The sequence below is a fragment of the Balaenoptera musculus genome, chromosome 15 (genome assembly GCF_009873245.2).
Source record: "Balaenoptera musculus isolate JJ_BM4_2016_0621 chromosome 15, mBalMus1.pri.v3, whole genome shotgun sequence".
Classification (NCBI taxonomy): domain Eukaryota; kingdom Metazoa; phylum Chordata; class Mammalia; order Artiodactyla; family Balaenopteridae; genus Balaenoptera; species Balaenoptera musculus.
The window spans coordinates 51,364,238-51,392,020 of record NC_045799.1 but is presented as its reverse complement, the minus strand read 5'-3'; the positions used below and the strand labels follow the sequence as shown (position 1 = coordinate 51,392,020).

Below are 27,783 nucleotides of genomic sequence, written 5' to 3'. Positions count from 1 at the left end.
GGGAGCAGCAGGAGTGAGTGTCCAGCCGCCAGTGTGGGGAAGAGGAACAGAAGGCAAGAGCGGGACAGAGCCACCATGGCTGCCAGCAGGATGGGAGGGCCGCTGGCGATCCGCCGGCCCTGGGAGGAACTGAAGGACGGGCATGTGCACGTGGCAGAGAAAATAGGTCTTACGTGTTTGTTGTATACGTACACCCAACTAAAATGCAAGGGATTAGAAAAAACATTCATAGTGACTTCTATAAACTTCCAGATAGAATATGCTTATTTTGAATGAGCATGACTTTTTTGACACTGAGTTTTACACGGACAGGGATCCTTGCAATTCTGGACGGAGAAGTTTGGGCGACATTTTCTGATGGCCATTCCTCATGTTTACGGAGCACGTCCACATGCCGGGCGCCGTGAACAACAGTAGACAAAATCCATCAGGGGAAGACTTGGTTGGCACCAGAGGCAGCAGAGGATCTATCTCTGGAATGAAGAAACTTCTCCCCGTTGATCATGATCAGCTAATGCAGTCCCTCAAATTCATGTCCAGTGGTTCCTTCAGGAATTCCCATCCCACTGAAACATTTTCACATCAAATACTTCACAGTGATGTTGATCCATTTGTTCTCATTCATTTTATTTAGAACTCAAAATTAACACTGACCAAACATATCACTAAATCACTTACTTTTCCAAAGTTAGATTTTGCTTCAAAGTTACACATTCGCTCACTACATGTATTTCCACAGGGTCCTCAGAGTTTTTTTTTACATTCATTTAAATGCTCCAAAGTGTCAGTCCAGTAATCCATTTTTCAGCCAATAACCATCCTAGACAAGAACAAGAAGGTAAAATTATTCACACAGCTCTTCTCTTCGATCTTTAGCTTGTAAACTTTTGACAAAACGTGTTCTTTGCCAGTCAACGCACTTCAGGGTGAAATAGAACAGGGGATTGCTCCTGTATCTTTGTGTGAAGATAAAAACAGGGGCGGGGATAGCTTGGATTGAGCTAGCTTCACCACATTGTCAGCCATATCACTGGACAAGATCAGACCTGCAAGCTCCCTGCAACCAGGGGCGCATCTAATGGGGAACCTAACTGAGCAGCCACACCTGGGCTTTAGCGGTCTAAGGCGGAAGCTTTTGTTAGTTGGCGTGTCCCATGTCACATCATGGGTCAGTGTCTGTGTGAGTGTGTCCACTGACTTTGCTTCCTTGGTCACCAAGTGCAGTGTTGATAAATTCCACGTGGTCGGGTGAAATGAGTGGGTCTGCACACGTGGGAGGCATTTCAGCTCCAGACATGAGTCACATGACACTGCACCTAACTTCGAGCAGTCTGACACGTATATAACGAAGATCATAAATTCTTTTTTTGTTTTACAACAGGTTATTTTTAAACATGCAAACGCTTTTCTTTCTGCCTAACTTGACATCGTAGGGTGAAGCACCTGCGAGGTGTGCCTGGCACTCCTGCCTCATTTGGCGACTTCTCTGTGCAAACATGACAGTTGGGGGAGGACTGTTGAGATATAGGAATACATATTTGATGCAGTCGCTGTACGGCCTAATTATGGCAATTTTTTTTTGACCGGTGTTAGTCATGTGAACTTGATGACATTCAGGATTCAATTAAAATGTGGGGAAGTAAACAGTTATAAAAATTAAATCTGTTCCTGGAACAAAAACGACTATAGAAAAACTGAGGGAATCTAAACACAGACTGTAGTTTAAGTTTCCAGCATCGTACTAATGGTCATTTCTTAGGTTTGATAAACATGCACTGTTAACACTGAGGGAGGGTGGGGAGGGGTTGTGGGAGCTCTATACCATCCGTGAAACTCTTCTGTAAATCAAAAATTATTTCAAAATAAAGTGACAAAAACTGAATCTACTAAACATAAAATATGTAAGGAGACTATTACAAAGGCTCTGTGGCTTCAGGAAATAGATAAAAGAAATCTGAAGGTCTTGTGAAATCTTCAGAATTTTCTAAAACAAGTTGCCCTGAAAACCTGAAAAAAATAATAAGCATGGAACTTATAAAAATAGGAAAAATTGAAATACTTATTTTTTTAAATTTTATTTATTTATTTATGGCTGCATTGGGTCTTCATTGTTGCTGTGTGCAGGCTTTCTCTAGTTGTGGCGAGCGGGGGCTACTCTTTGTGGCGGTGCGCGGGCTTCTCATTGTGGTGGCTTCTCTTGTTGTGGAGCACGGGCTCTAGGCACGCGGGCTTCGGTAGTTGTGGCACACAGGCTCAGTAGCTGTGGCTCGCGGGCTCTAGAGCGCAGGCTCAGTAGTTGTGGCGCACGGGCTTAGTTGCTCCGCGGCATGTGGGATCTTCCCGGACCAGGGCTCGAACCCGTGTCCCCTGCATTGGCAGGTGGATTCTTAACCACTGTGCCACCAGGGAAGTCCAAAATACTTATTTTAATTCAATAATTAAAACTGAAAAACTCATAAAGTACAAATGACTTACTCTTGTATTACAAATTATTTTTGAAAAACTGATCTTCTAAAGCCTTAAATGCATACAGTCCACTTTGATAATGAACTGGTTTAATCTATGTTCAATTTTTTGTTTTTCTTTTTATTTTTAAAATTTTTTTAAATTAATTAATTTTTGGCTGTGTTGGGTCTTCGTTGCTGCGCGTGGGCTTTCTGCAGTTGCGGTGAGCGGGGGCTACTCTTCGTTGCAGTGCGTGGGCTTCTCATTGTGGTGGCTTCTCTTGTTGCAGAGCACGGGCTCTAGGTGCACAGGCTTCAATAGTTGTGGCTTGCAGCTCTATAGCGCAGGCTCAGTAGTTGTGGCACACGGGCTTAGTTGCTCCACAGCATGTGGGATCTTCCCAGACCAGGGATCGAACCCGTGTCCCCTGCATTGGCAGGTGGATTCTGAACCACTGTGCCACCAGGGAAGTCCCTAATTTTTTGTTTTTAAAATAAATTTTCAAATGTTTCTAGAAAAACAAATAATTCATTATGCAAATCCATAAAACTTTGGCTAATTTTTAACATAAAATGCTAGTAATAATCAGGAAGAAATAATAGAGAATATTAACACCTAATATCAGATAACAAGGACAATAGTAAGAATAAAAAATAAAGATAATAACCACATACCTTTTAGTTTAGCAGAAAAGTTAGGGAGAAGATGTGAAATTCAAAGAAACTGAATATTTTGCATGCACACATGAAGATCTCATGATACAGAAATCGTGACTAATCAGCAGTCACCCTCCCTGGGCCAGACCTCTGGGGGCCCTTGGGGCAGCCACAGAGAACCCTCTGGACTTACTCACCAGAAAAAGAACACCCCAGTTCAGGAAGTTTACAGAGGGGGCCATGCAAATAGCGCTCAGGTATGCCTTCAGCTGCTTCTGAAAGGCTGTGCTTTTAAAAGGCCTTTGACGTTCCCGTGATAGAACACTGACAAGCAGGAGGCTGCACCCCGTTCGGTGGCATGCCTAGGGGCGGGTAGGCCCGGGAGGTCCCCCTAATTGAAGAAACCAGACTCGGGATCCCTGGAGTTCATGTAACGAGACCGTGTTTAATGAACACCAAAGTACAGGTGAGGGCTGTGGGGGCTCGAAGACAGGGGGCAGCGAGGGCTGCAGGGTCTGGTGAGGGGGGAGTAAGCTGTGACACCACCTCCCAACACCTCTCCCTTCTACAGGGATTCACACTGGCCCCTCAGAGCCTCTCAGCAGTCCTGTGGGGACAGCACAGCAGGATGACTGGCCCCATTTTACAGTTGGGGAAACAGTTCCAGACAGGTTCACTAGCTTGCCCAAAGCCACACAGGGTTCCCGGTCCTTCCTTCTGTATCACTTCGGCCTGGCTCGGGGGGATCTGAGTAGGTGGGCAGGGGAGGATGAGCACCCCACAGGAAGAGCAAGCAAGGTGTGGAGGACAGAGGCGTGGCATGTGGGGACATGGAGAGGCAGGACCCCCTGGCATCTGTGGCCCAGGCTGCCATGGCCTTGGCACAGCCCCTTGGGTGTCCGCTTCTCCTCTCTTTCCTCAGGGGTGTGCCCAGGCCCTCAGGACCAGCTGAGGGAGGTCATGGGGTGGGAGGGCCACTCCCTGCAGGGCTCACACAGCCCTGAGAGACACAGAGGGAGAACTCGTACCATGCAGAGGGGTGCGTCAGGAAGGTGCCTCGGGGGCAGGGAGCTGGGGAGGGCGTGTGGAGCACAATGAAGGTGAGATGGGTAGGGCTGGACAAGGCCAGCACGCCGTGCTGAGGGGTCTGGACAGGATCCTGGGCCACGTCACTGCAGCGAAATGCGGTCGCCGCAAGGACTGGAGGGGAGCTAAGGAGGGCCCGAGCTGGAGAGGAGGGCTGAAAAAGGTTCCAGGGGTCCAGGCTTCTCCAGGCAGGCCCCTGGAAATGTTGGCTGGTTTGAGGTCAGTCACGGAAGGCCCCTCCCTGGGCGGCCTCTTTAGGCATGACTGCACACTGAGGCCCAGCAGAAGCATCAGGCTCTGTAGAAACACAAGGATACGTACTGTCCCCTGCAGCCCTTCACCCTACTGGCCCTCGGCCCTCCCTCGGGAGGGGCCCAAAGCCCTGCACACAGCCTGCCCTCCCTGCCTTCACCCTGCCGTTCCTGTCTGAGAGGCACCCCCAGAAGGCCAGTATGGGGAGGAGGGAACTGAGTCAGAAGTTTCAGGCAGATGCTCCTGCTAAGGAATAGTCCCCAGCATGCCTGTTGTCTTCCCAAGACCGACACACCCCTAGGGAACCACCAGCAGCAGGCCTGGCAGGAGGCCACAGGGCCTGCTTGGGAGCCATGCTCAGAGGCACCAGCAGGGGGTGCCATGGACCCACACTAGAGGGGCAGGCTCCTTCTGCCTTTCCAGTCTCATCTCCCCCACCCCTCTCACCCCACAGAACCAAGGCTCAGGGGCTGCAAGACTTAACCCCTCCGGTCTTGGGCACAGGATGCCTGCACAGAGGACAGCCAGGGCCTGAGTCCGAGGTGGAGACAGTAGCAAGTATGGGCAGGTCTGAGAAGGGCCAGGAGGGACAGGCCTGGCCAGCTGAGGTCCTGGCACCACTGCCCAGCCCAGCACCAGAGCCCAGCTGCACCCTGATGGTGCCCACGCACGTGGCGGGGTGGCGGTCCTTCATTCACTGCCTCCTCCCTGAAGAAGGGGCCCAGCCACCACCCCACCCTACAGCAGCAGCTCGGTCACCGTTAGCTCACGCCTATCACTGGGTGTCAGGGTCTTGGAAGCCCCAGGCCTCCACGGCAGCGATGAGGAAGTTCTCAGAGCAGAGGGGCTGGTTGTTGAAAGTGTCGCAGTGGCCCGTGCGGCCCCGGTTCAGGTCCCCGTCGATGTAGAGCGCCTGGCCGCCCCCTCCACCTGTGGGATGCTTGGTCAGTGGCTGCCCGCTGTCCAGCGCTGCCCCCAAGGGGCTCTCCTGATCCTGAGCATCTCCACTTGGACAGGGCAAGTCTTGGAGCCGTCCCTGCGCAGCCCTGCCAGAGGCCTCTCTAAAACCACGGGGCTGGCTTTCCACTCTGTAAAGTCCCCCGGCTCCTGGTGAGACCCTGCTAGTGAGTCCACTTCCCCAGCATGCAGCCTCAGGTCCCCACGCCTGCCCCGCATGCATGCTCCACCCCCAACAATCCCGCTGCCTTCCTCCGCCATCACAGGGGCTCTGCCTGTCCCTCAGGTGAGGTACCTACCACTTGGCTCAGCAAGGGCTGGCCCGGGGCTTCAGCCACCCACGACCCTGTACCCTCCTCCCAGGCTAAGTGACCAAGGGCAGACAGGAGCCCAGCCTGAGGTGCAGGGAGGCGCCCACCTATGATGAGGCAGTCGTTGCCCCCGGCCATGAACAAGGACTCCGTCTTGGAGGGCAGGTTGAAGTGTCGAGCAGCCAGGAATGGCGAGAGGCGGTCAGCAGGGTCTGAGGACAAAGAGCGGCAGGGCGAGGACAGAATGGTGGTAGACTCCAAGGACACAGGCTTGGTCAGCTCCGGATGTTTGATGACCACCCACTCGTAGCGCTGGACCTCGGGCTGCAGCTGAGGGCGAAAGGGCAGCATGAGGAGTTGGCATATGGCGCCCACAGGGCCTCTGCCCGCTTCCCGCCCCCCATCCCACCCAATTCATCATCAGTGCCCTGAGTGAGGCCCCGAGTGGGGGCTGGGAGATGGCGCTGCACAGCGCAGATGAGGGCCTGCCTGCTCTCACGGAGCTCACGGTCCAATGATCACAAACCAGAAGGAGACGGGGAGGTTAGCCTGTAGGGTAACAGCTCTGATGGAAGTAAACAGGGTCACGTGAGTGGGGGTGACCTCCTGCAGGGAGGCCCACTCACCCTAAACACGAAGCATTCTCCGGTACCAAAGAAGCCCAGCTTGCCTCCAAACTTGTTTCTCTCGCTCCAGTCTGTTGACAGGTAAGCTCCACATACCTGGGGAGAAAGGCCCAGGGTGAGGCTGTGCCCTGCTTGCCTGCAGGAGCGTCCCCTCACTCAGGACCTGCTGAGAGGCCACAGTACAGTCACAGCTGGGGCTGTTGTGGTCACAGCCCCCCTCACACTTGAGGACCAGGGCTGGAGAGTAATAGGGAAAGTCAAGAGTTTGGAGGGCGTGGGGCTGGCAGTGAGCGTGCACGGGGGCTGCCTCGGCCGCCATCAGCTTACTTGGGATATTTTCATTTCCCTCTTGGGCCCTAAAGCATGGGAATAAGCTCCATATCCACACTCTGATTGTGGGCATCAGCGCCAGGGAGGCCCCTCAGATGGAAGCTTCCAGGAAGCACCCCTGCTCAAGAAACGTTTTCCAACCCTCCCATCAGCCAGCAAAGTGCTTGATTTCACCATTAGAGAGTCACTCCTTTGAGTGGCTACAGGATTTGCCCAAAGTATCTGACAATCAAAGTCATCCGCTATAACACAGATGCCCGGGCTTCTCCTGGAGAGGCAGATGCAGACTCTGGAACAGGGTGAAGAAACTGAAACTCCCACAGGTGCAGGTTTGGGAGCCATTGAACGAGGAGGCTCTATCTCATGCAGACACCCCCAGGATTGGGGCGTGTGAGCTCTGACTTTATTCTAGACATCTTAGATGCTTTCCAGATGACAGCACTGCAGAGAACAAGGCCCTGAGAACTACCTGTCAGGGGCTGGAGGCAGGTGAAGGCAGACAACTCACCTGGCGCTGGCCAACTACTGCAGGAGGAGGTGAGGCCTCACTCACTAGGCATTTCTGCAAAGCTCCTCTAAACTGCCAGGCTGTGTCAGGCTGGGGGCCTGGACCCCAAGGGGAAACAGGGAGGCTCTGGGTACTTAGGGGGTCCTAGGGGAGGCTAGAGTCACCTCTCTGTAGAGGGCTCTCTGTAGAGGGGCCCTGCTCTGCACCCCTAAGCCCAGGGAGCCTGGGTAGGGGCTATCGGGGAACACCCATCCTCTCTGGGACACAGACTCCCCAGGCTCATCAGACGCCAGGACCCCAAGCTCCCTCTGGTCCCTCCTCACCTCCTTTTGCGTGGTCTTGATGAGCAGGAGGGTGGGCTCGTGTCCTTCACACTGGAAATAGAACCTGGGGGCAGAGACCACACATGCCAGTCCTGATAGTAACAATTACACCTGCACCTCTTCCCTGTGCCACCTCCAGCCAGCCTCTGTTGCCCCAGGCTGTCTGGGGGTGGATGGACCTGGAAACTGCTTGTCCTCCTCTCCCAGGGACCAGGCACAGTGGCTTGGATGGTAACATCTTGGCCCGGGCACTTTTCTCAGACAAGATGGAGCCCTGGCCAGGAGGCCCGCAGGCCAAGCGGTCAAAGGCCCCAGGACTCTCTGCCCTGGTGTGACACAGAGGAGAAGCTGCATGGCAGAGGGCCCCCAGCAGACAGAGCCATGTGCCAGGTGCTTCGGGGAAGCAAGAACCAGAGGAACAGGTCCCTGCTCTGGGAAAGCTCGGAACGTCCTCGGAAGCTGGGCAGCACTGAGAAGCATGTGAGGAGGCCTGAGGCTGCCGCTGTGCCAGCACCAGGTGCCCAGGGGTTGGCTGGCGTCCCTGGTGGCCCTGCTTAGCCGTCCCTCAGCAGGCCTCCCACACTGCACAGAAGTGGGGGCCAGGTCAGCACAGCTCCGGTGCCTGCCGTGTGGGCTGGGCCAGCCCCGACTGCATCACCTATGACCCAAGCCAGAGCTTGGGTCAGAAGCCACCTGCCATCTGAGGCTCTAGGGGGGCGGCCACGCCTGGCAGAGTGACCCTGGGAGACAGTATGCCCTGGGGGAAGCCTGCACAGGGCCCGGCACAGCCCACAGGGCCAACATGGACCTGGCGTGTGGACTGATGAAGCGGGGTGGAGGAGTAGTGAACCAAGGCCGGCCGCCTCAAGTTGTCCCGACAGTTCTGTAAGCTCCCGGGGGGAAACTCTGCCTCCCGCGTCATCACAACACCTACGTGGGGGCCTGGAGCTACGGCGTGTACTGTAATGACCCCTGAAGTTTGGGTGGCCTGGGAGTGAGAGATGCCCAGAAAAGGTGCTCCCAATTCTAGGGCCCCCCAGGAAGAGACAGGGCCTTGTCCAGGTGCCCATGTTCGAAGGCTCATTTCCAGCCCCACCATGACCTCCCAGAAGTGGGGACAGGATGAAGAAGCTGGGCAACTCCACAGCTCACTCCACCCCTTCTGCACTGTCTGGCCCTTGGAGTCCATACCTTGGGGCCTTGGGAGGGCAGGCCCAGCATTCCCCAGCCTCCTGGGCATTACCTGGTCAGGCTGTACCCGTGCTGCAGTGAGGAGAAGAGCAAGAGGGGCTGGCAGAGGGCAAACCGCTCAGGGACCCATGACCAGATGTCTCTCATCTCCTTCACGCCGACGATCTCTGAGTGGAAGTTCTCCGCGTGAACAGCCAGGTGCACAAACTGCCTGGGGGAGTGGGAAGAGGTCAGAGCACAGCTGCGACCCCAGCCCTGGCCACGCCCCCCACCCTGGAGGTGTGCAGAGCCTCTTGTGTGAGCTCAGACTGGAGGAAATGTCTCACCTGTTCAGTCAGGTCAGAGCCTGGTTCTAGGGGCCCTCAGGAAGAAACAGGGTGGAGCTGTCCCCCTGGAGTCCCGCTCCCACCCCGCTACACAGAGGGGAGAGCGCCCAGCCTGGGTGGGGACAAAAGCACCTTTTCTCTAAGAAACGGGGATAGAGAGTGAGTCAGCTCTGAAAGACAATGCTTCCTGGCCAGCCAAGCACCGACAGGCAGGCAGACAGGGCCTGAACTTTGGCCAGGCTCTGAGGCAGCACTGCTGAAGCCAGCGCTGAGAGCCAGAGCAAGCAGACAGGCTGGAAGACAGAGGGAAGCCAGGCGTGGAGACATGGTTTCCAGACCTACCTTTTAGAAAGTGAAACACTGAAAAACAGGAGGAAGCAACAGACATGGAGACCAGGAAGAAAAATAAAACAGACAAGGAGAGGTTAGTTGCAAGTACTGATGCCCAGGATATGCCTGCCTTTGGCCTGCAAGAAAGGCCTCCACACCTAGAGTACACTCACAGCATCTGCTGCCAAGGTATCAGGACACCATGGGCCCTTGCCACGCCTGCTCCCCAGGGGCCTGTGCTCAGGGCAGGGGGCCACGCTCAGCAGCCACGAGAATGGCCAGCAAGGGAGCCCAGAGCTAGAGTGGTGGAGCAGGAGCTGCTCTAAAATGACCCAAGGAGGCCAGCCTGGCTCACTGCTGGACCTGCTGCGGCCATGGTCAGCATCCAGCTTCCATCTCAGCCATGGCCCCTGTACCCGGGGACAGGACCCTATGCCTTCTGCGCCCACAGTTGCCTCAGCAGCCTGTGGCTGTAGCCAGGAAGGCTTTCTCCTTTCCCGTGGCTTTCTATCCACACACGGATGGCTGGCTGGACAGGCTCAGGCCCCAAGCACCCAGAATGCATTCCCCCAAAACCCCGCCCCACTCGGGCCCTGATGGTAGCCCCTGCCTACCTCTTCTGCTTGACGGTGATGCCCTTCTGCTTCAGAGCTTTCTCGTTGGCCATCTGCAGGAGCTGAATCTCCTTCCGAGAAAAGAGGCGGATGGCAAACGCTTTCTCCAGAAGCTTCTCGGGAGACACAGTCTTGGCGATGTCCTTGACAAAGGTGCGGATGTCCTGCTTCACGTTGTCTGACTCCAGTGGCTGCCCAGCTCTCACCTTGTGGAAGAATTTGAGGATTGCCAGCGCCACGCGGTACAGCACCTTGTAACCTTCCACCAGGAAGACGTCAAAGACGCGAGCAAAGTAGTTGAGGGGCAGCTCCCCAAACAGCCAGCGCTGCCAGTCCGCATAGACCTGCAGGACGTCCTCTGAAACGGCCACCATCAGCTTGTGGGCTGCCTGGCAGTACTTGTTCACCAGGTCCCCGAACGTCATGCAGGAAGACTCGAAGGCCAGGAAGCTCTGGTCGATTAGCTTCTTGCTGGGGTCGTTGCAGGCCAGGATGCGGCAGGCCTTCTCGAAGCACTCGGCCTCGTCAATGCTGTAGTGGAGCAGCAAGGCCACGACCGCAGGCAGCGCGGGGCAGAAGGAGACATCAGGGAACTGGTTGGCGATGCACAGCAGGATCTTACGCACGGCGCCCTCGCCCCGTGTGTTCAGGCAGTAGCTGGGCACCTGCGTGTTGTCCACAAACTCGGGCAAGGGCAAGCTACCACTGCTGTGCTTGCCCACGATCTTGCCGACGATGTCACTGTACACACTGGCATCTGGTGTGACCGTGCGGCAGGGGATGTCCCGGATCAGGCGCTGGTACACCTTCCCCCGCAGGGTGTAGCTGCGGGCCCAGTAGCCCTGGCGCGCCAGCTGCTTCAGCTCCTGCAGCTCGGTGCAGCTCAGCTCCTTGGGCCCCAGGTCCTGGATGGTGGCGTCCATCTTATCTCTGTCCACAAAGCAGTTGTAGCCCAGGGAGTCCATAGCGCAGGGCGTGCCCAGGAGGAGGCCCGGGGCTGCCAGGAGGGGGCGAAGAGCAGCTAAATCCACCAGCGATCTGTCCGAGGCTTCTCTGCTAGCCTGTTTGCCATCCCATACCCTACAGGATTAAAAACCATGCTTAGGGGGCTTCCCTGGTGGCACAGTGGTTGAGAATCTGCCTGCCAATGCAGGGGACACGGGTTTGAGCCCTGGTCTGGGAAGATCCCACATGCTGTGGAGCGACTAGGCCCGTGAGCCACAATTGCTGAGCCTACGCGTCTGGAGCCTGTGCTCCGCAACAAGAGAGGCTGCGATACTGAGAGGCCCACGCACCGCGATGAAGAGTGGCCCCCACTTGCCGCAACTAGAGAAAGCCCTTGCACAGAAATGAAGACCCAACACAGCCATAAATAAATAAATTAATTAATTAAAAAAAAAAAAACCATGCTTAGTATGCGTGTATAAAGGTTTACATTTAAAAAAAACATGTTTTTGTTTTAGTCTTTTTTTTTAATTGTATACTTTATTTTTTAATTAATTAATTAATTAATTTTTATTTTTGGCTGTTTTGGGTCTTTGTTGCTGTGCGCGGGCTATCTCTAGTTGCAGCGAGCAGGGGCTACTCTTCGTTGCGGTGCGGGGGATTCTCATCGTGGTGGCTTCTCTTGTTGCGGAGCACGGGCTCTAGGCATGCAGGCTTCAGTAGTTGTGGCATGCGGGCTCAGTAGCTGTGGCTCACGGGCTCTAGAGTGCAGGCTCAGTAGTCGTGGCGCACAGGCTTAGTTGCTCCGCAGCATGTGGGATCTTCCCGGACCAGGGCTCGAACCCGTGTCCCCTGCATTGGCAGGCGGATTCTTAACCACGGCACCACCAGGGAAGTCCTGTTTTAGTCTTTCTATAAAGTATCAGTAGGGTTTCCATTTAAGATAAGTGGACATTCTGAGAATTCACTACAAACTCTGGAGCATGACTTCTTTCCATGGGGCTTATGAAGATACTGGAGGAGGTCACATAGATTCTGGATCATGAGATTCTGGGTTATGAGAAAGGACTTCGAGAGGCTGACTCTACTGTAAACAACTCTCTGCTCGGGGGTGGGTGGCCCACCGGGCCCCCACACTTCACCCTGCAGCCTGTGGGCCTTGTAAAAGGAGCAGCTAGTCAAGAAGACTCCATGAAGTCAACAGACGCTGCGTTTCAGTTCTCAAAGGCTTCAGGCCTTTAACCAGCCGTGTATCATGAGGAAGACACACACCTACTCTGTCCCAGGACCCCTGGCTTGGAATTTGGAGGCCAGCTCTTTTTTTTTTTTTTTTTCCACACACACACACTGTATTTTATTTTTACAAGAGATAAATAGACTGACACCAAGCATTGTACATGGATGACCACAACAAAAGCAACAATGATTGCAATTACCAAACATGAAACACACTCATACTATGTCATAATATTGACATTCAGTCCAGTAATTGGAAGCCAGCTCTTAACTTTCTAAAAATAACAGCTAAGTTTCAGGCAGGTATTCCAGAGAAGACTCAGTGGTGGGGAGTAGACATGAGGGCTGAGAAATAAATGGAAGGTGTCACAGCTTCAAAATTAGACATTTCTGGAACCAAATGAACCAGAAGTACTGGGGGATTTGGTGCTGTTTCTCCATTATGGGCAACTATTGAGATTCGTGCAGACATAAAAAAAAGGATAAAATGTGCTATTTGAGAGTCTCTGGCTGCATGTGGACGGCAAGACAGAAGTCTACTGTTCAGAATACCGCAATTTGACATTTGTTTTTGCCAAAGGCTACTGTCCTCAACACTAAAGCACAATAGTCTGCCCATGCACCTCAGACTAACCTTTCCACCTGGGATGGTACACTGTCCGGAGTTATCACAAGGGTTTGCTTCAGTGAGTTTTGGTAAATGACCAGATCATTCCGGTTCTGCTTGCATCAAGAACATTTATCTGAAAATATAAAAAGCAAGTAACATTTTAAAAATATTGAGTGGAAAGAATTGTAATGTAAAACCTGTTATGTTCGAGAAGATGTCTTGAGAAAGCACCTTGATATGGTGGCGCTTTTTTTTTTTTTTTTTTAAAAGGTGCAACCCATTCTTTTTTTTTTTTTTAAATTTTATTATTTATTTATTTATTTATTTTTGGCTGTGTTGGGTCTTCGTTTCTGTGCGAGGGCTTTCTTTAGTTGTGGCGAGTGGGGGCCACTCTTCATCGCGGTGCGTGGGCCTCTCACTATCTCGGCCTCTCTTGTTGCGGAGCACAGGCTGCGCTTTTTTTATTGTGTTAAAATATACCTAACAAAATTTACCATTTTAACCATTTATAAATATACAGTTCAGTAGCATTAAGTACATTCACAATGCTGTGCAACCATCGCCACCATCCATCTCTGGAACTTTTTCATCTTCCCAAATGGAAACTCTGCATCCTTTAAACACCAGCTCCTCATTCCCTGGTCCCCAGCTTGTTAACCACCATTCTACTTCCTATGAATTTGACCACTCTAGGGACCTCATATTAGTGGAATCATACAATATTTGTCCTTTTGTGTCTGGCTTATTTCACTGATCATAATGTCCTCAAGGTTCATCTATGTTTATAGCATGTATGAGAATATATTTTTTGAATTTAAGACTATTATTTAGAGCAGTTTTAGGTTCAACAGCTAGAGAGGATGGTACAGAGATTTCCCCACATACCCTCTGCCCCCACACATGCACAGCCTCCCTGTTATCAACCTTCCCCACTAGATGGTACATTTGTTACAATCGATGAGCTTAAACTGACACATCACCCAAATCTATAGATTAATGAGGATTCATTCTTGGTGTTGTACATACTATGAGTTTGGACAAATATAAAATGACATGTATCCTTATTATAGTATCATAAAATGTATTTTCACTGCCCTAAAAATCCTGTGCTCCACCTATTCATCCCTGCTCCCTGCAACATCAGAATTTCATTCCTCTTTATGGCTAATAATATTCCATTGTATGGACAGACACATTTTGTTTATCCATTCATCTGTCGATGGACATTTGGGTTGTTTCTACCTTTTGGCTGTTATGAATAATTCTGCTGTGAACACAGCTGTACAAGTATCTGTTCAAGTCCCTGGATATATATCCATTGATACTGTTTTTATAGAGACTTTCCCACAGAAATAAGGTCTTGTGACAACATCCACTTAACACGTCCCACTGGAAAAACCTTACCCACAGCAGGACCAGGTGCCGACAGTGATGGAACTTTCTTCCCCAGAAAAGAATCCCAAATGGCAGTTGGTTTGTTTGCTCTGTCCTGGGAGGGATGGCAGTTAGGGCTCCCCCATTTCCCCAGGTTGTGAATTACCTGTAGAGTTTACATCTTTCGTTCTAGGCTCTGAGCCCACTAGCCTCTGGAGGGACCCCAGGCCCATCCTCTTTTCTCGAATAGAACCCACTCCTCGTCAGGGCAATAAACATGTTTATAAACAGAACAAGAGCTAGGCAGGACAGTGCCAAACCTTGCTCAAGTGGCCTCAGATTCAGGTTGAATATTAAACTGGAAACTCCAAAAACAGTTGTTGCTCCTTGCAAATTCCTTCAGAAAGGACCTTCAGGGAGAAGCAGACCCACTTTTTGTTTGTTCTTTTTTGGCTGTGCCACAGTGCATGTGGGATCTTAGTTCCCCAATCAGGGATCAAACCCACGCCCCCTGCAGTGGAAGCGCAGAGTCCTAACCACTGGACCGCCAGGGAAGTCCCCCACCGTTTTATTTGCTGTAGCAAGTTGTTGCAGCCTGGGGACTCCGAGGCAAAGACAGGTGCAGAAGACCCTGAAGGAGGTCCTGGATCCCTGCAGGCCTCCTCCCACCTGAAAAGACAGCATGGTGTTTGTGGAGCAAGGCAAACAAGGCTTATAATGACCTCCTTAGGCATCTATAAAGCCAGGTCTCAGGGCAGGTTTTTGTTTGGTTTGTTTTTTACATAAACACATAATCATGAAAACATCCAGTAATACAAAATTATAGAGTAAAAATATAAAGTCCTGTTTAAGTCACCCCCTCAATCCTACTCCCTCTTCTACCTAAGGTAATCACCGTTCACATCTAAGTGCATGTCCTTCAAAACCTTTTTCTTGCATTTACGTGCACACACATCCACAACCCTGTTAGATGGTTTAAGCTGGCTATTGGGAAGGGGAAGTCAGGAGATGGGAAACAGATCAAAAACACAAAGTCACTGGGCTGGACCCTCACTCACCGTATGGAGGTGAAGGTACACCCTCCCCCAGCTGTCCCACCTGCGGCTTGCAGCCATCCTGCAACACTGTCCACACCTCCAGCTCCCACTCAGAACACAAGGCCTCACCGGCTCCCCACAGTCCCCCAGCTCCTGACTGAGGCGCCAGGCCCGGGAAGGAGGCCGTGCTCCCCCGTCCACGCCTGGCGGCCAGTGGTAGAGAAGGGAAGCAGGAGCTTACTCGGGAAGCGAGCCAGTTTAAAGTCAGACAGGCCAGGCTCAGAGTCCAGTTCTGCTGCTTGTTGCGCTGAACCTCTGATAAGCTGCGCCTCCTCCCCGAACAGCTGGTGCCCGTCTCTAAAATGGAGCTGATGAATATGAGCCACTGGACAGACATTAATCCCCACACAGCACCTGTGGGTTAAGCTCTTACTCTGGGCTCGCTGGCTGGGGTGTGGGTGACACCCCGCACACAGGCACATCCCACTCTCTCCCACTCCCCCTTGCCCTGCGGCAGCCCAGGGCAAACGGCCACTCTTCTCGGCCAGCGGGGCCCTGGCCGCAGGTGCCCTGGGAAACCACTTTCCCTCAGCCTCAGGAAGGGGAGGGAAGGAGTGAATTCTAATCACAAACACTGCACTCACCTTAAGCACCGCCCCCGCCCCCCCCCCCCCCCCCCCCCCCGTCTCAAGTTCACTGCAGAAGAAGGGGGTGGGGGCAGGGCTGGCTCCAGGGTGGCACCTCTCCATCAGCCCTGTGGGAGGAGGCTGGCCCCAGCTGCCCGCAGCTCCCTGAATTTAGACTGTAGGAAGGAACTTTGTGTTTTCTGTCCTTAGCTTTGGGCCTAACCTGCAACTCTGGGAAAACAGGAAAAATTCTGCTCAGCATCCTGTTAGACTCACAAGAACTGCACACAGTGACCATTTCAGATAGTGGGGACACCATGCAGTGTGTCTGGAGGGTGGCGGCTACTTCAGCTAGGGTTGTCAGGAGGACCGCTCCTCTCCTGAGCTGAAGTGATGAGAGGGAAGCTGCCAGAAGAGCTGAGGAGAGGTCACTCTGGACCACGAGAAGAGCGCGTGCAAAGGCCCCGAGGCAGGAAGAGGCCTGCTCCAGGAAGGGAAAGGCATCCGGTACGGCCAGGGCACAGTGAGAAAGAAGAGCGGAGATATCCATGGGCTGGATCGTGCACGGGGAGGAGCCTGGACTATAAGTGCAGTGGGAAGCAGGGAAGGTATGTGATCCAACGGAGGGGTTTAAAAGCTGACTGCTGTGAGGATTAACTGAGCCTGTTTATAGAAGGCACTCAGCCCGGCCTGGCTCAGCAGGGCAGCTCAGAAGTCCTGAGAGCCTCTCGTGGTTACTGCTCCTTGGGCACTGGCCTGGCACTGGCTCAGGGACGTCTGGGGAGTGATGGGGTCAGGTAGGTCAATGCCAATGCCCGATCAGTCCTGTGGTGAGGCCGAACCGTGCCCCTCCTTAAGGGGGCAGTGCAGCCACAGGAGGCTGCTGCCAAGGTTCTCCCACGGGCCCGAGAAGGCCCCTGCTCTCTTCGGGATGGTCCCTCCGAATGGCCTCTTCGAGGGCCCTTCTTTCCCTTCCCTGCCTGTGCTACTGCTTCCCCACCCGGAAGCCCCTTCCAGTCACCGTCATGTCCCTTTACTCACAAATACTATACCTGTTTTGAGAGTTCAGGCTGCCTAATGGAACGCAAGTATTCCTTAAAAAGAAAAAATAAAAACGTTAAGTGGAACTAAGTGACCTCTATTTAGGGGTGTTAGGGGGCCCCTTCAGCAGCTCTAGGACTGCAGTCCCATGGGTCCTGGGCCAGGAAGCTTTTCTGAGGAGATGAGTTCCTGTGAGATGACGCTTTGGCTGGGAACACCCCATGGTAGGTCAAATAAACCCGAACTCTGCCCTCCTTGGTGAACCCCCTAAGTGTGCCCACAGGAAGAGGGAGGCGGCCAGTGGGGTGGGAGGAGCCCCCCACCCCATACCTGCCACTTCTGCCTCCAGAGTGACCCCACAAGTGTCCTCGACCCCTCTCCCATCTCAGGAGCGCAGGTCACCCAGGAGGGCCAGCCCCACTGCACTCTCTCCTCAGCCAGTTGAGGGGTGGCTTCTTTTTTTTTTTTAAATAAATTTATTTATTTATTTATTTACTTATTTTTGGCTGTGTTGGGTCTTCACTGCTGCACGCAGGCTTTCTCTAGTTGTGGCGAGCGGGGGCTATGCTTTGTTGCAGTGCACGGGCTTCTCATTGCAGTGGTTTCTCTTTGTTGCAAAGCATGGGCCCTAGAGTGCACGGGCTTCAGTAGTTGTGGCACGTGGGCTCAGTAGTTGTGGCTCGTGGGCTCTAGAACACAGGCTCAGTAGTTGTGGCACACGGGCTTAGTTGTTCCGTGGCATGTGGGATCTTCCCGGACCAGGGCTCGAACCCGTGTCCCTTACATTGGCAGGCGGATTCTTAAACACCGCCACCAGGGAAGTCCGAGGGCTGGCTTCTTAATGCCACACTGCTATCCCAAAGCACCACCCATGGTCTGATGAGTCACAAGACCTCTGCCTTTCTTACCTTTTTAGTGGGGAACATGATTTTCCCAAACAGCTGGATTTGAAAAAAAACTCTCTTGCATGTGACAGACCCCTCCACATTAAGCCTGGGTGATCCCATCTTAACCACCCGACAACACTGGGCACTATGCCTTCCTTACAGGCTGCCTCTCCCAGAGGGCCCAGCACCCCATCATGCCTCCCCTTGACTCAAACTTTGATTCATTTAACAAACTTCTACGAAGTTCCTTTTCTGGGCAGGGCACCGGGGATACGAGGGTAAAAGACAGCTCTCGAGGAGACCAGTGGTCACGGCATCCACAGTGAGACTACAAGAGCCCAGGCGGGGCACTGGCAGACCACCAAGGCAGGCGCTGACTCGGTGTGAGTGCCACAGAGGGGGCAATGGTACTTGAGTGTACAAAGGCGGGGGTGGGGACAAATGCATGAGGGAGAGCACGGCAAACTGGGGAGCCTCAGAGAGATGGTAGGGAGTGGCCGGAGGTGGGATACGAGGGGCTGATGGCCTTCTGTGCCAGCTGCACTAGAAGACCGGACATCATCCCCACACAAGAGGGAGCAGGAGGAGAAGAGCTGAAGCAGAAGGTGACATATCAGATCTGCATTTTAGAAAAAACCCCTGGTGGCCGAGGAGGAAGGAGGGCAGAGTCCAGAAACGGAGGCAGGAGGAGGGCTGGGCTGGGCTGAGCCGGCCAGGGAGGATGCAGAAGATGGGGTGGATTCCACCAGATGTGGTGACCTGTTCGGGGTGGGGGGCAAAGACCCAAGCAAAGAACAGAGAATTCTGGCCCAGGGGTGGGGTTTTGGTGGGGCAGAGGAAGTGCTCCATTTTAAAATGCCTGTTATGACACAGATGCCTCTCAGGCAAATGCCAGAGCAGCTCAGGTGAGGCAGAACCCTGGGCTGCTGTGCTGAGGTCCTGCCCAGACACCCAGCCCTCAGCCCTGACACCTACACTGGCTCCTGGACTCCTGTGTCACCCAGTGGGCCTCACGGATGGCCCCTCCACACACCCGGAGGCCACCAAAGAGCCAACTGTGGCCCAGGTGGAAAGTGGCAGCCCTATGCAGAGGGAGCCTGGTGCTCCCCAGGAAGCCTACCCACTCCTACTGACCCCTGCCCAGCCCAGCCTGACCACTCCCCGCCCTCCCCCTTGGCTGCAGGAATAGCTCATAGCCTAAGCAACCGGGGCTCAGCCTGGCTGGGCCTTAGTCACTGCACCACAGGACAGGGTGCTGCACGGTTGTGTCTCAGTTCTTCCCTTTCACTCTGAGCAACCCCACATCTGTTTCCTGAGAGTGAGATCAGGAAACAAAGAAAGAGGAAGGAGGCTGGTTCCAGCCCTGCCGACTGGCCAAGAATGGGGCGACAGATGGGCAGGAGGGGCAGTGAGAGGCGTTAGGTCCTGGGCCTGAGGAGTTCCATGTGACCAAGAAACGTACGCTCCTCTCAGGCAGTTTCCCCAGGGTGGAATTCAGAGCACGCGCTCTCTAGGGAGCCCCTCACCCTCAGAGACCATCGGTCCCCAGCCAGGACGCAGAATGACGAATCCTTCAAACAACTAGTGGCCCCACTCTAGCCCTCAGGGTATGTGAGGTCTGGGGATGAGAAAGACACAGCAATTACAGGACATGGTCACTGCCTGATAAGAAGATCTCAGGGTGCCAGGCATGGAATATGGCAGCAGGACAGGGAAGAGCAGATGATCTCCTGCCTGTGGCTCTGCTTGTAGGGTATTTGGGTAGAGGAGCAGGGCGGATGGGATAGCCTGGAAGGGAATCTGGGCTGGTGGGTAGGGTATGGCAGGTGGAGCTCTGAGGCAGAGAAGGTGGACGGAGGTGGGGGGTAGGAGTTATCCCTGAGGCCATCCACCTAGGACACCCAGAAGGGGCGGGGTGGGTGGGGCCTGGGGCAGGATGCATTCCAACCTCTCCTCAGGCTGGGACCTTCCTCTCAAGTCCAAGTCTGACTTCCTCATGAGAGGCCCAGTGCTCCCATCCATCTATAGGGAGAGGCCAGGGAAATGCCCAACCCCACTCCCAAGGATCTGCTGGAGGCCTCAGAGACACAGCGTCAAGACTCTGTCTGGAGCCCTGGGTCGAGGATACTCATCTCCCCGCCCAAGGCCTCAGCAGTAGGATGATTCCCGATTCTGCAGATGACTGGTGGTGACAGTGTCATTGATTGGGGTGACTACGGTCACCGATCCCCCACATTTACTTCCTTTGCTGCCTTGCTTTTTACTGACCTCACTCCCAACTCCCATCTCTCTTCTTGCTCTGGAACTTGGCTTGTAGCAAACAATCCCCCACCTCCTCATCCTCTCCCCTAATGCACCCTTCCTCCAGGCCAGAAAGCAGGGGGCTCTCCCTCTCTCCCTGGGACCCTGCCCCCTCTCTCCAGGGTCTCCCCAGGACGTGTCACACACTTCATTCCAGTTCTTGGCCTCCTCCCCTCAGCTGCCCTCATTGCAGGGCATTCGAGGGTCAAGCAGGCAGACCTGGCTCAAAGCTCCCCAACTTTAGAAACCTTTACATCTCTGATGCTTCATCTACACCCAGGTCAGCCCCAGAAACTCCTCCACTCAGAGGACACATATCACAAACACCCCACTCTCTTGTAACTGTCCTGAAGCTCTTCACTGCCCTCCTCCCACTCACCATAACTCTATCTCCCTGCACCACCAGCCCTTTGTGACTTTACTTGTCTGCTCAGCCTAGACCTGACCCTCCAAGCCTCAGCTCCACCACTCCCATGCTCCTGTCTCAGCTACCCAGAAGAAGCCCCACGAGAGGCCAGCCTGACGGCATGCCTCTCCACGCCCGCGCACCAACTGTAGAGAGAAAATCACACTGCCCTGCTCGTGGCCCTTGGAGCCACCTGGCAGCCCTCAGCATGCCTCGCGGCACCCGCCCCTGGTCCCCACACTAGCCAACAGCTTCACATCTCCCACTCTCCTTGAGAACCCGGTGTTAGGCAAGAAGCATCCTCTCCTGTCTGACCCTGGCCCTTGATCTGCACCCCCACCCTTGGTCCTGGATCTGTTAGACAGGCCCCCAACCCCCAATCCCAGCACCCGGCACTCCCCTTGAGCTAAGCCTTTCCTCTTTCTTTCCTTCCCAGTCAAGCTCCTGGGGAGAGCAGGCTGTATGTCTCCCCCCTCGCCCTTCACGCCTGGCTGCCAGACCTAACAGACACCTTTGAGCCCTTATCTCCCTGAATCACACACAGCTGACCTCACTGCTCTCAGCTCTCCTCTCCCCAGGCCTCCAGAAACCCCTTCTGTCTGTCTCCTTGCCTCTCTGGCTGCTGCTGCTCCTGCCCCTGTCCCTCAAATGTCTCCTTTGCAGAAATCCATCTTCTTTTCAGCCGAGAATTCTCAGGTCCCATACCTCCAATTGCTTTCCTGAAGTCTCCCCACCTTCACACACTCTGTGTGACTCCAACACAGCTCAGCTCTGACTCCCAACCCACTCTGCCCCACTCTCCACCTGAAACCCTTTCCCGCCCACCGCCCCACCCCCCCCTCCTTTCAGGATTTGGCCCTACCTGCCCTCCAGGTAGGGCAGCTTCAGGAGTCTTGACAGTGGGAAGGGGGAAAGGCAGGACACACCTGTTCTTTCTCCTCTCGGGCCAGTCTGCTTCAAGCCTCGGCCCAAATGCCCCCTCCTTCACCAGCCCTTCTAGACTCCTGACCTCACAGGCAGGACTGAGGGCGACCTCCCCACACTCCACCCCTCCTTGTCCAGGTCTGTTTGAACTTGGCAGGCCTCTGTGATGAGCTGCTTATGAGTCAAGCTCTTCTACTCTACTGTGACTTTGAGCCCAGGTGTCTCACACTATATACTCAGTGTACCCATGAAGAAGGAAGCAAGAGAAGGAAACAAATGGAGACTCAGGAAAATCCCAAACCACTTGGGCCCAAGAGGGAAATTTAACTCTAAATAACAGGGGCCATTTGCCAACTCGTTTGTTCTAGGCGTGTGTCCTTCCCAGCAGACATCTTCACATGATGAGAAGGCAGGCTGGGCTCCGCCTCAGCCCTGAAGCAGCACTGGGATTTTTCAAATGCTAATGGCAACTGGCATTCCACAGTGACTGCCAGGCTGCCAGTTACCGGGAACCTGATAGTGGGCCGTTTGCTGATGGCACATAATGGAGAGCACGTGCCAGGTATAAAGGGGCGTAACCATTAAGGAGGCGTTAGTCACAGCACCGCAGTCCAGTTGGCTGGCCCATCTGCTGCCGCCGGTCAGAAGTTCAAATGCAGGTCTTACCAGTGGCAACTGAGCCTATGGATGGGACCCAAGCAGGGCAGAGTCCTAACCGTATTAGCCACTCGAAAGGTTTTCTGCAGAGACTCGGGGACTTCCCTGGCGGTCTAGTGGTTAAGACTTGGCACTGGGACTTCCCTGGTAGCGCAGTGGGTAAGAATCCGCCTGCCAACGCAGGGGACACGGGTTTGATCCTTGGTCCGGGAAGGTCCCACATGCCACAGAGCAGCTAAGCCTGTGCGCCACAACTACTGAGCCCATGCACTGCAACTACTGAAGCCCGCGCGCTCTAGGGCCCGAGTGCTGCAACTACTGAAGCCCGTGCCTAGAGCCTGTGCTCTGCAACAAAGAGAAGCCACTGCAGTGAGAAGCCTGTGCACCACAATGAGGAGCAGCCCCCGCTCACCACTGGTTTGGTCCACCCACAAGCAGGGACTGGGGTTGCAAGGGGGCTCTGCTAATTCAAGATCTTTATCTTCTGAGTTCAAAAGGTCCTCCCAACAGCAGGTCTGGGAAAACAGCCCCCAAGGGCATAGGAGAAACCAACTAGCTGCACAAAATGAGAAGCAGAGGGAGAAAACGCAGCTGTCAGAAGCTAGAATTTTGACTGGTCTGAATTCTGAGCAAGGTGCCTGTTTTAGGTGTGCCTCGGAAGGCTGGGCACATGGCAGGCTCTCAGCAAGTATCTTTAGGCCTGGCAACAGAGCTGGGCTGGGAGGGAATCTTGCAGGTTTAATCATTTTAGTAGGCATTCAAGACACTTCCTGAACACCAGTGTATCAAGTGCTGGAATATGAAGATGCAAGGCCCAGTCCTAGCTCTCAATGAGCTTCTGGACGTGGGGACATGGTGTATTGATCATGCCAACTCAGGTGCAGATGCTATGAGAGAAAAGCACAGGGTGTCTGGGCCCCCAGCCCACAAGAAAAGAGGGGTCTGGAAGGATTCCCTAGCCAGCACCTGCCTGGCCTAGATCCTGAAGGCTGAGGAGGCCTTCGTCCAGGAAGCAGCAGAAACAGCATGCGAACAGGACAGGGCCTTGGAGAGCATAGCTGTTTGGGGCCGGTGAGTGTCATTCATGGCTCAGATTCAAAGACAGTTCTACAGCCCAGCTTCATGGGCTCTAAGAAGCCAAAGGGCCCAAGACAGAGGCCTGGGGTTCACCAGGCTGCCGAGGAAGGACAGTGCTCCTGTGTGCTGGGAGGTGGGGAGGGGATGGCCCAGGAAGGCAGGGAAAGAAACCAGAGGCAAGTGGAGTTAATGTATACCCCTGGATCCTTTGAAGGCCCACAGGTTTAGGAAGATAGGAAGGCGGGAATGACCCTTGCTGAAAAATGAATTACAGATGATAATTAAGGAATGAGGACAAACTGATTCAAGGAAAGGCTGAAGAGACAGAAGCCAGGGAAGCTTTTGGTGGGACACAGGTAATGAGCTACATTTAGAATGCTACACAGTGGAAGGGCTTTTATTGGTAACAGAATCACCCATCGGTAATCAATTGGTACCCAATTAAAACTGTGTAACAATTAGGCGGACACAGTTTCAGGTTATGCGAAACAGGCCAAGCCATGTGTAGTGGCTTCTCAATGGCCTGTAAGAGGAGAGTGCAGGCTGGAGGGAGAAACCATGACCGCGCACACGTGACCCCTGCCAGCAGCTCCTTGGGCAATACCCAGGGGAGATGGATAAGGTCCCACGGCCAGGCAGGGGACCATAACTGAACAAGACAGAAGGAAAGCTTGTTGCACGTATCGCTAAGTGAGCAGGTTCCCTAAGAGACTAAGATAACTGCTAACACTTATCCAGAGGCCGGGACAGCCCTGGGGGCCATGTGCCTCCTGTGGGTAAAGAGGAACTCCTTTTGCAACAGCCTTTCCTCACCCTCTCCCGTGCGGCCCCTCAGCATGGGGGAAAGATTACGGAGGGGGCACTATACACTTGGCCTCTGTATTTTCAAGTCTTTCCGAAGTCCCACCTGCTGCTAATGCTGATGCACTACACAGAAACTGGGGTCCTGGAAGGAGAGCGACAGGACCCAGAGCATTCTGCAACCTTGGGTCTATCTCTGGGTCTGAGAAGGCCTTTTTTCAGAGATCTAATTGTGAGAACGCCCTGAGAGGACCAACCGTCGGGCTGGAGGGGAATGAGGTCCTTTGAGATGAGTGACAATCTGGAAGTTTCCCAAAAGGCAAATAAACACACATGTGACAGGAAGCCCCGGGAATCAATCATGTGATTTTGCACCTTTAGTATCTTACATTTTGCTGTTTAACCAACAAACAGGGGCTCTAGGACAGAAATAAAAAGCCCACTATCCTGCCCCCATCCCCCCAAAAGGCAAGAGAGCATTATCAGATTTTTGTTACCTTATCTACTCTGCTCTACAGACATGAAACATCAGGCATCTCCAGGGTTCAGTCTTCTTTTTCTCACTCCACACCACCCCACTCCCTGGCTTCAGTGCCACACAGGAAGTAGTGCCCAGAACACTTTTGTGCTTGCTCTCCTTGGCTCCAGACCAATCTCTATCCAGGAATTCTTACCAACCCTCAGCTCAACATCTCCACACCGCAAGTCATCACCCACTCCCAGGCCTGTCCCTTCCAGCACACTCTGTGTGGCACGGCCCTACCAGCTGCCAGTCACTCAACCTTGGACTTAGGTCCCTAAGTCCTATCCCTGGTCCTGCCCATCCCCGCAGCCACCTGTCTCAAGGTCTTGCTCTCTTTTCTGTCCCCACTGCCCTTCCTTGGTGCTGGGCCTTTTGTCCCACCAGGTATATCCCCGTGTTCTGTTAACCGCCCTCACTCAGTGCAGGAGTTCACCAACCCACCCTGGCCACCACTGCCTGGTCACCCATGAGGGCACAATCTGACCAGTCACTCACAAACCCGAGATCCCTTAGCGGCTCCCCACCACTCTCAGGGTAAAATGCAAACTCGGGACTGGTACTCAAGGCCTCTCCTGACTGCCGCCAGCTTAGCTCCTTAACTTCATCTCCCTCTCCTCACCCCAACCACCAGAGCTACCCACTGCCCTTCTCCCAACAGCCGGTGGGTGGGAGCTGTGTTCCTGTACTTCACACACCGTCCCTTGGCCTGGAAGTCTTGTTCCATCATGTGGTCCTGCCACTCCCATTCGTTCTTCAAAAAAAAAAAAAAAAATTTTTTTTTTTTTTTTTTTTTTTGACCACACCGCGAGGCTTATGGGATCTTAGTTCCCGGACCAGGGATTGAACCCATGCCCTCGGCAATGAGAGCGTGGAGCCTTAACCACTGGACTGCCAGGGACTCCCCGTTCTTCAAAATTTAATTTGAGCCCTTCTCAGGAGCCCCCACTAAAGGCCAGCTGGACTCCACCCCTCTGTGCCCATAGCAAGCTCCGTCTGCCTCTGTGAGAGCGCCGACCGCAGTGCCACAGTTCACTGGCCCGTCTCCTCACTGTACCCTAAGCTCTTCAAGGGCACAGGCTCACTCAACTTTGTAGCCACAGAATACGGGGCACAAGTCCTCATCATGTGAAGTATGATTTGGATAAACTTGCATTGAAAGAATAACAAAAATCATCAAATAATGAATTCAGATTGGTCCTTAGTGAAAAGCCCAAGGTGTTGTTTCTCTGATATTATCTCCATTTGGAAAGTGACACTTGAAACAGCCACTGAAACTGCTGCTTCGAGTTGAAAAGGCCTTTTTTCTTCCCTGCACAGAGTTGTCATAACAGAGAAGCTATGCTCAAACAGGTAAAACATTGAACAGGGTAAATATTAAGTGCTTTTTTATAACCTGCTTCATTGTCCTTATGTACTTCAAACCAGAAACCATCTAAAAGCAAACACTTAAATATGTCTTCTGAGATTGGCTCAGACTGTAATGAGACTTAGGCGCAACACTGCATGCCCAAGGTCACTTGGCCTGCTGGACAGTCCTGGCAGGTGTGGTCAGCGACAGCTAGCATGGCTCACCAGCAGGTGAACTTGCAATTCAGGGGTGAATTTTGTTAATTATGAAAAACCTGCCTAGATTACTAGATTACTTTACATCCCTGAAGGTCACCCTTCATCCAGATGAAAACCACTCTGCATTAGTTTTAGCACCTTGGTTCATTTCAACAACCATTCAGGGAGAACCCTGGCCCATTCCATATGAGGCAATGGGGGAGCAAAGATGAACGCGACGTGGCTCCGGCCCTGTTCATAGGGAGAGATGAGCTTCTAAACAGAGCACTGGCTACTGGATAAACACTTCTCATACAAGCTTTTACCTGAGGGGCTGAGAAGACTAAATGAGGACCAACCTTCAGGATAAAAGGATGCATATGTGGGGGTTGTACCACTGTCTAGAAATGGAAACTGTAAAACCTCTGCGAGATTTCTTGATCTTTTCTTACCTGGGTTTGTTTCTCCAAGCCTGTATCCTTAAAAAGAAAAACCAGCACACCTATCTTCAGGCAATTAAGTAAATGTTTACAGGTGGCTACTGTGTGCTGGGGCTAGAAAGTGAAGACAGAGGGGAGCCCTCGGCCTCAAGTAGGATAAACCGCTATATCTGATGAATAATGGGATTTTTCCCCCCTGTAATTGCCTAGATTGTTCCTGCTAACCTGGGAGCAAACACACACCAGAACTAAGGAAAACCACCTTCAAGTCCTTCTACTGGCCCTGGGAAAGGCAGGCAAACTCCTCACTAGGAATAAGCAGCTAGGTAAAGACCTCAACACCAGCATCACAAACCACAGCCCACATCGGCCACCAGGCCTGTGCCTCCCAGGCACATCGCTATCCTAACAGCTGACCCGTGCCTCCGCACTGCCCAGATGGTCTTCAGACAGCCTCTGGCCTTTAGTGTCAGCCTAGCAAGTGATAATCCAGGAAGCCCACCGCTCGTCTGTTCCCTACCGAGTAAGGCCACCAGGCCACCAGCGCCCTTGCCAGAAGAGGACCTTGACCGAGTGCAGCCCATCCCCGACCTCCAGCTGTGCTTACTCAAGGCTCAGAGAGCACAGCGCCCAGGGGCCCTGTGGAAACGCTTCCGCCCCCAGCACAGCCTGGCGGACAGCTGCCGCCTGGCACAGCGGCCACCCCAGGAGGCACCCGCCGGACAGGGCTCAGAGGCTGGGTAGATACCTAGGCGGCAGGTGGGCGGCGTGTCATCCTGGGGCAACCGTAGGGCCAGAACGGGAGCAGCTGTAGGTCTTCGAAGACAGAACGTTATCAGAGAATCTGCTGCAATTTCGAGTCCAGAAGAGGATTTCCTACCCCGCAGAGACCGAAAGCGCCCGAGGAAGGAGTGACACAGAGCCAGCTCTTCCCACCGCCGCCTCGCCCGGAGCCGGCCGGAGCGCCGACAGCGCCTGGTGAGGGGCGCCGGTGCGACCCCCGGGGTGGGTGTCCCGCGGGGCCGAGGTCGGCTCCGGCCCCACGTCGCGCCCTGCCCGGCGCTCGGGCCGCGGGGCAGCGCCGGCGGCGGCGGGCAGTGCCCGGCGGACGGCCGCGGGCCCCGGGAGCGCGGGCCACGGAATCGCCACCCGCGCCGCGGCCGGCCCCCGCGCCCCGCTCGGACGGAGGCCCGGCAGCCAGGCCCCCACGCCCCCTCCGTCAGCACGCCCGGGACGCGGTGACAGTCGGCCACCAGACCCCGCGGCCCCCGCGCCGGGCCGTCACGCTCCCGCCCACCCCGTCGCGCACCTACCTCCGCCCGTCGCGCTGGCCGAGAACCCACCTCCCGGCGCCGCGCCGCGCCGCTTTCTCCTCAGCTAGCTTAGCTACCGAGCGTC

At 53.9% G+C, this 27,783-nt stretch overlaps 1 protein-coding gene across 8 annotated transcripts; it reads right to left on the bottom strand.

Annotated features, from left to right (window-relative positions):
* Nucleotides 1-224: 224 nt before the first annotated feature.
* TBC1D24 (TBC1 domain family member 24) lies at nucleotides 225-27,783 on the bottom strand. Of its 8 annotated transcripts, XR_005016620.1 has the most exons (12): nucleotides 27,699-27,752; nucleotides 12,771-12,879; nucleotides 9,956-11,035; nucleotides 9,354-9,371; nucleotides 8,738-8,896; nucleotides 7,495-7,558; nucleotides 6,334-6,429; nucleotides 5,815-6,037; nucleotides 5,199-5,369; nucleotides 4,130-4,484; nucleotides 679-820; nucleotides 225-566 (listed from the first exon to the last, which is right to left on the bottom strand). XR_005016620.1 is itself a non-coding variant. In XM_036827132.1 (10 exons), exons 3-9 carry the CDS (start codon nucleotides 10,918-10,920, stop codon nucleotides 5,215-5,217), a joined length of 1,680 nt encoding a protein of 559 aa, XP_036683027.1. In that variant the 5' UTR covers nucleotides 10,921-11,035; nucleotides 12,771-12,879; nucleotides 27,699-27,752; the 3' UTR covers nucleotides 598-820; nucleotides 5,199-5,214. The 8 variants fall into 8 exon arrangements, 4 of the variants coding, with proteins under 4 accessions (XP_036683027.1, XP_036683026.1, XP_036683028.1 ...); XR_005016618.1 differs by lacking the exon at nucleotides 225-566 and having other exon boundaries at nucleotides 598-820; XR_005016619.1 differs by lacking the exons at nucleotides 225-566; nucleotides 27,699-27,752 and adding an exon at nucleotides 15,591-15,611 and having other exon boundaries at nucleotides 598-820.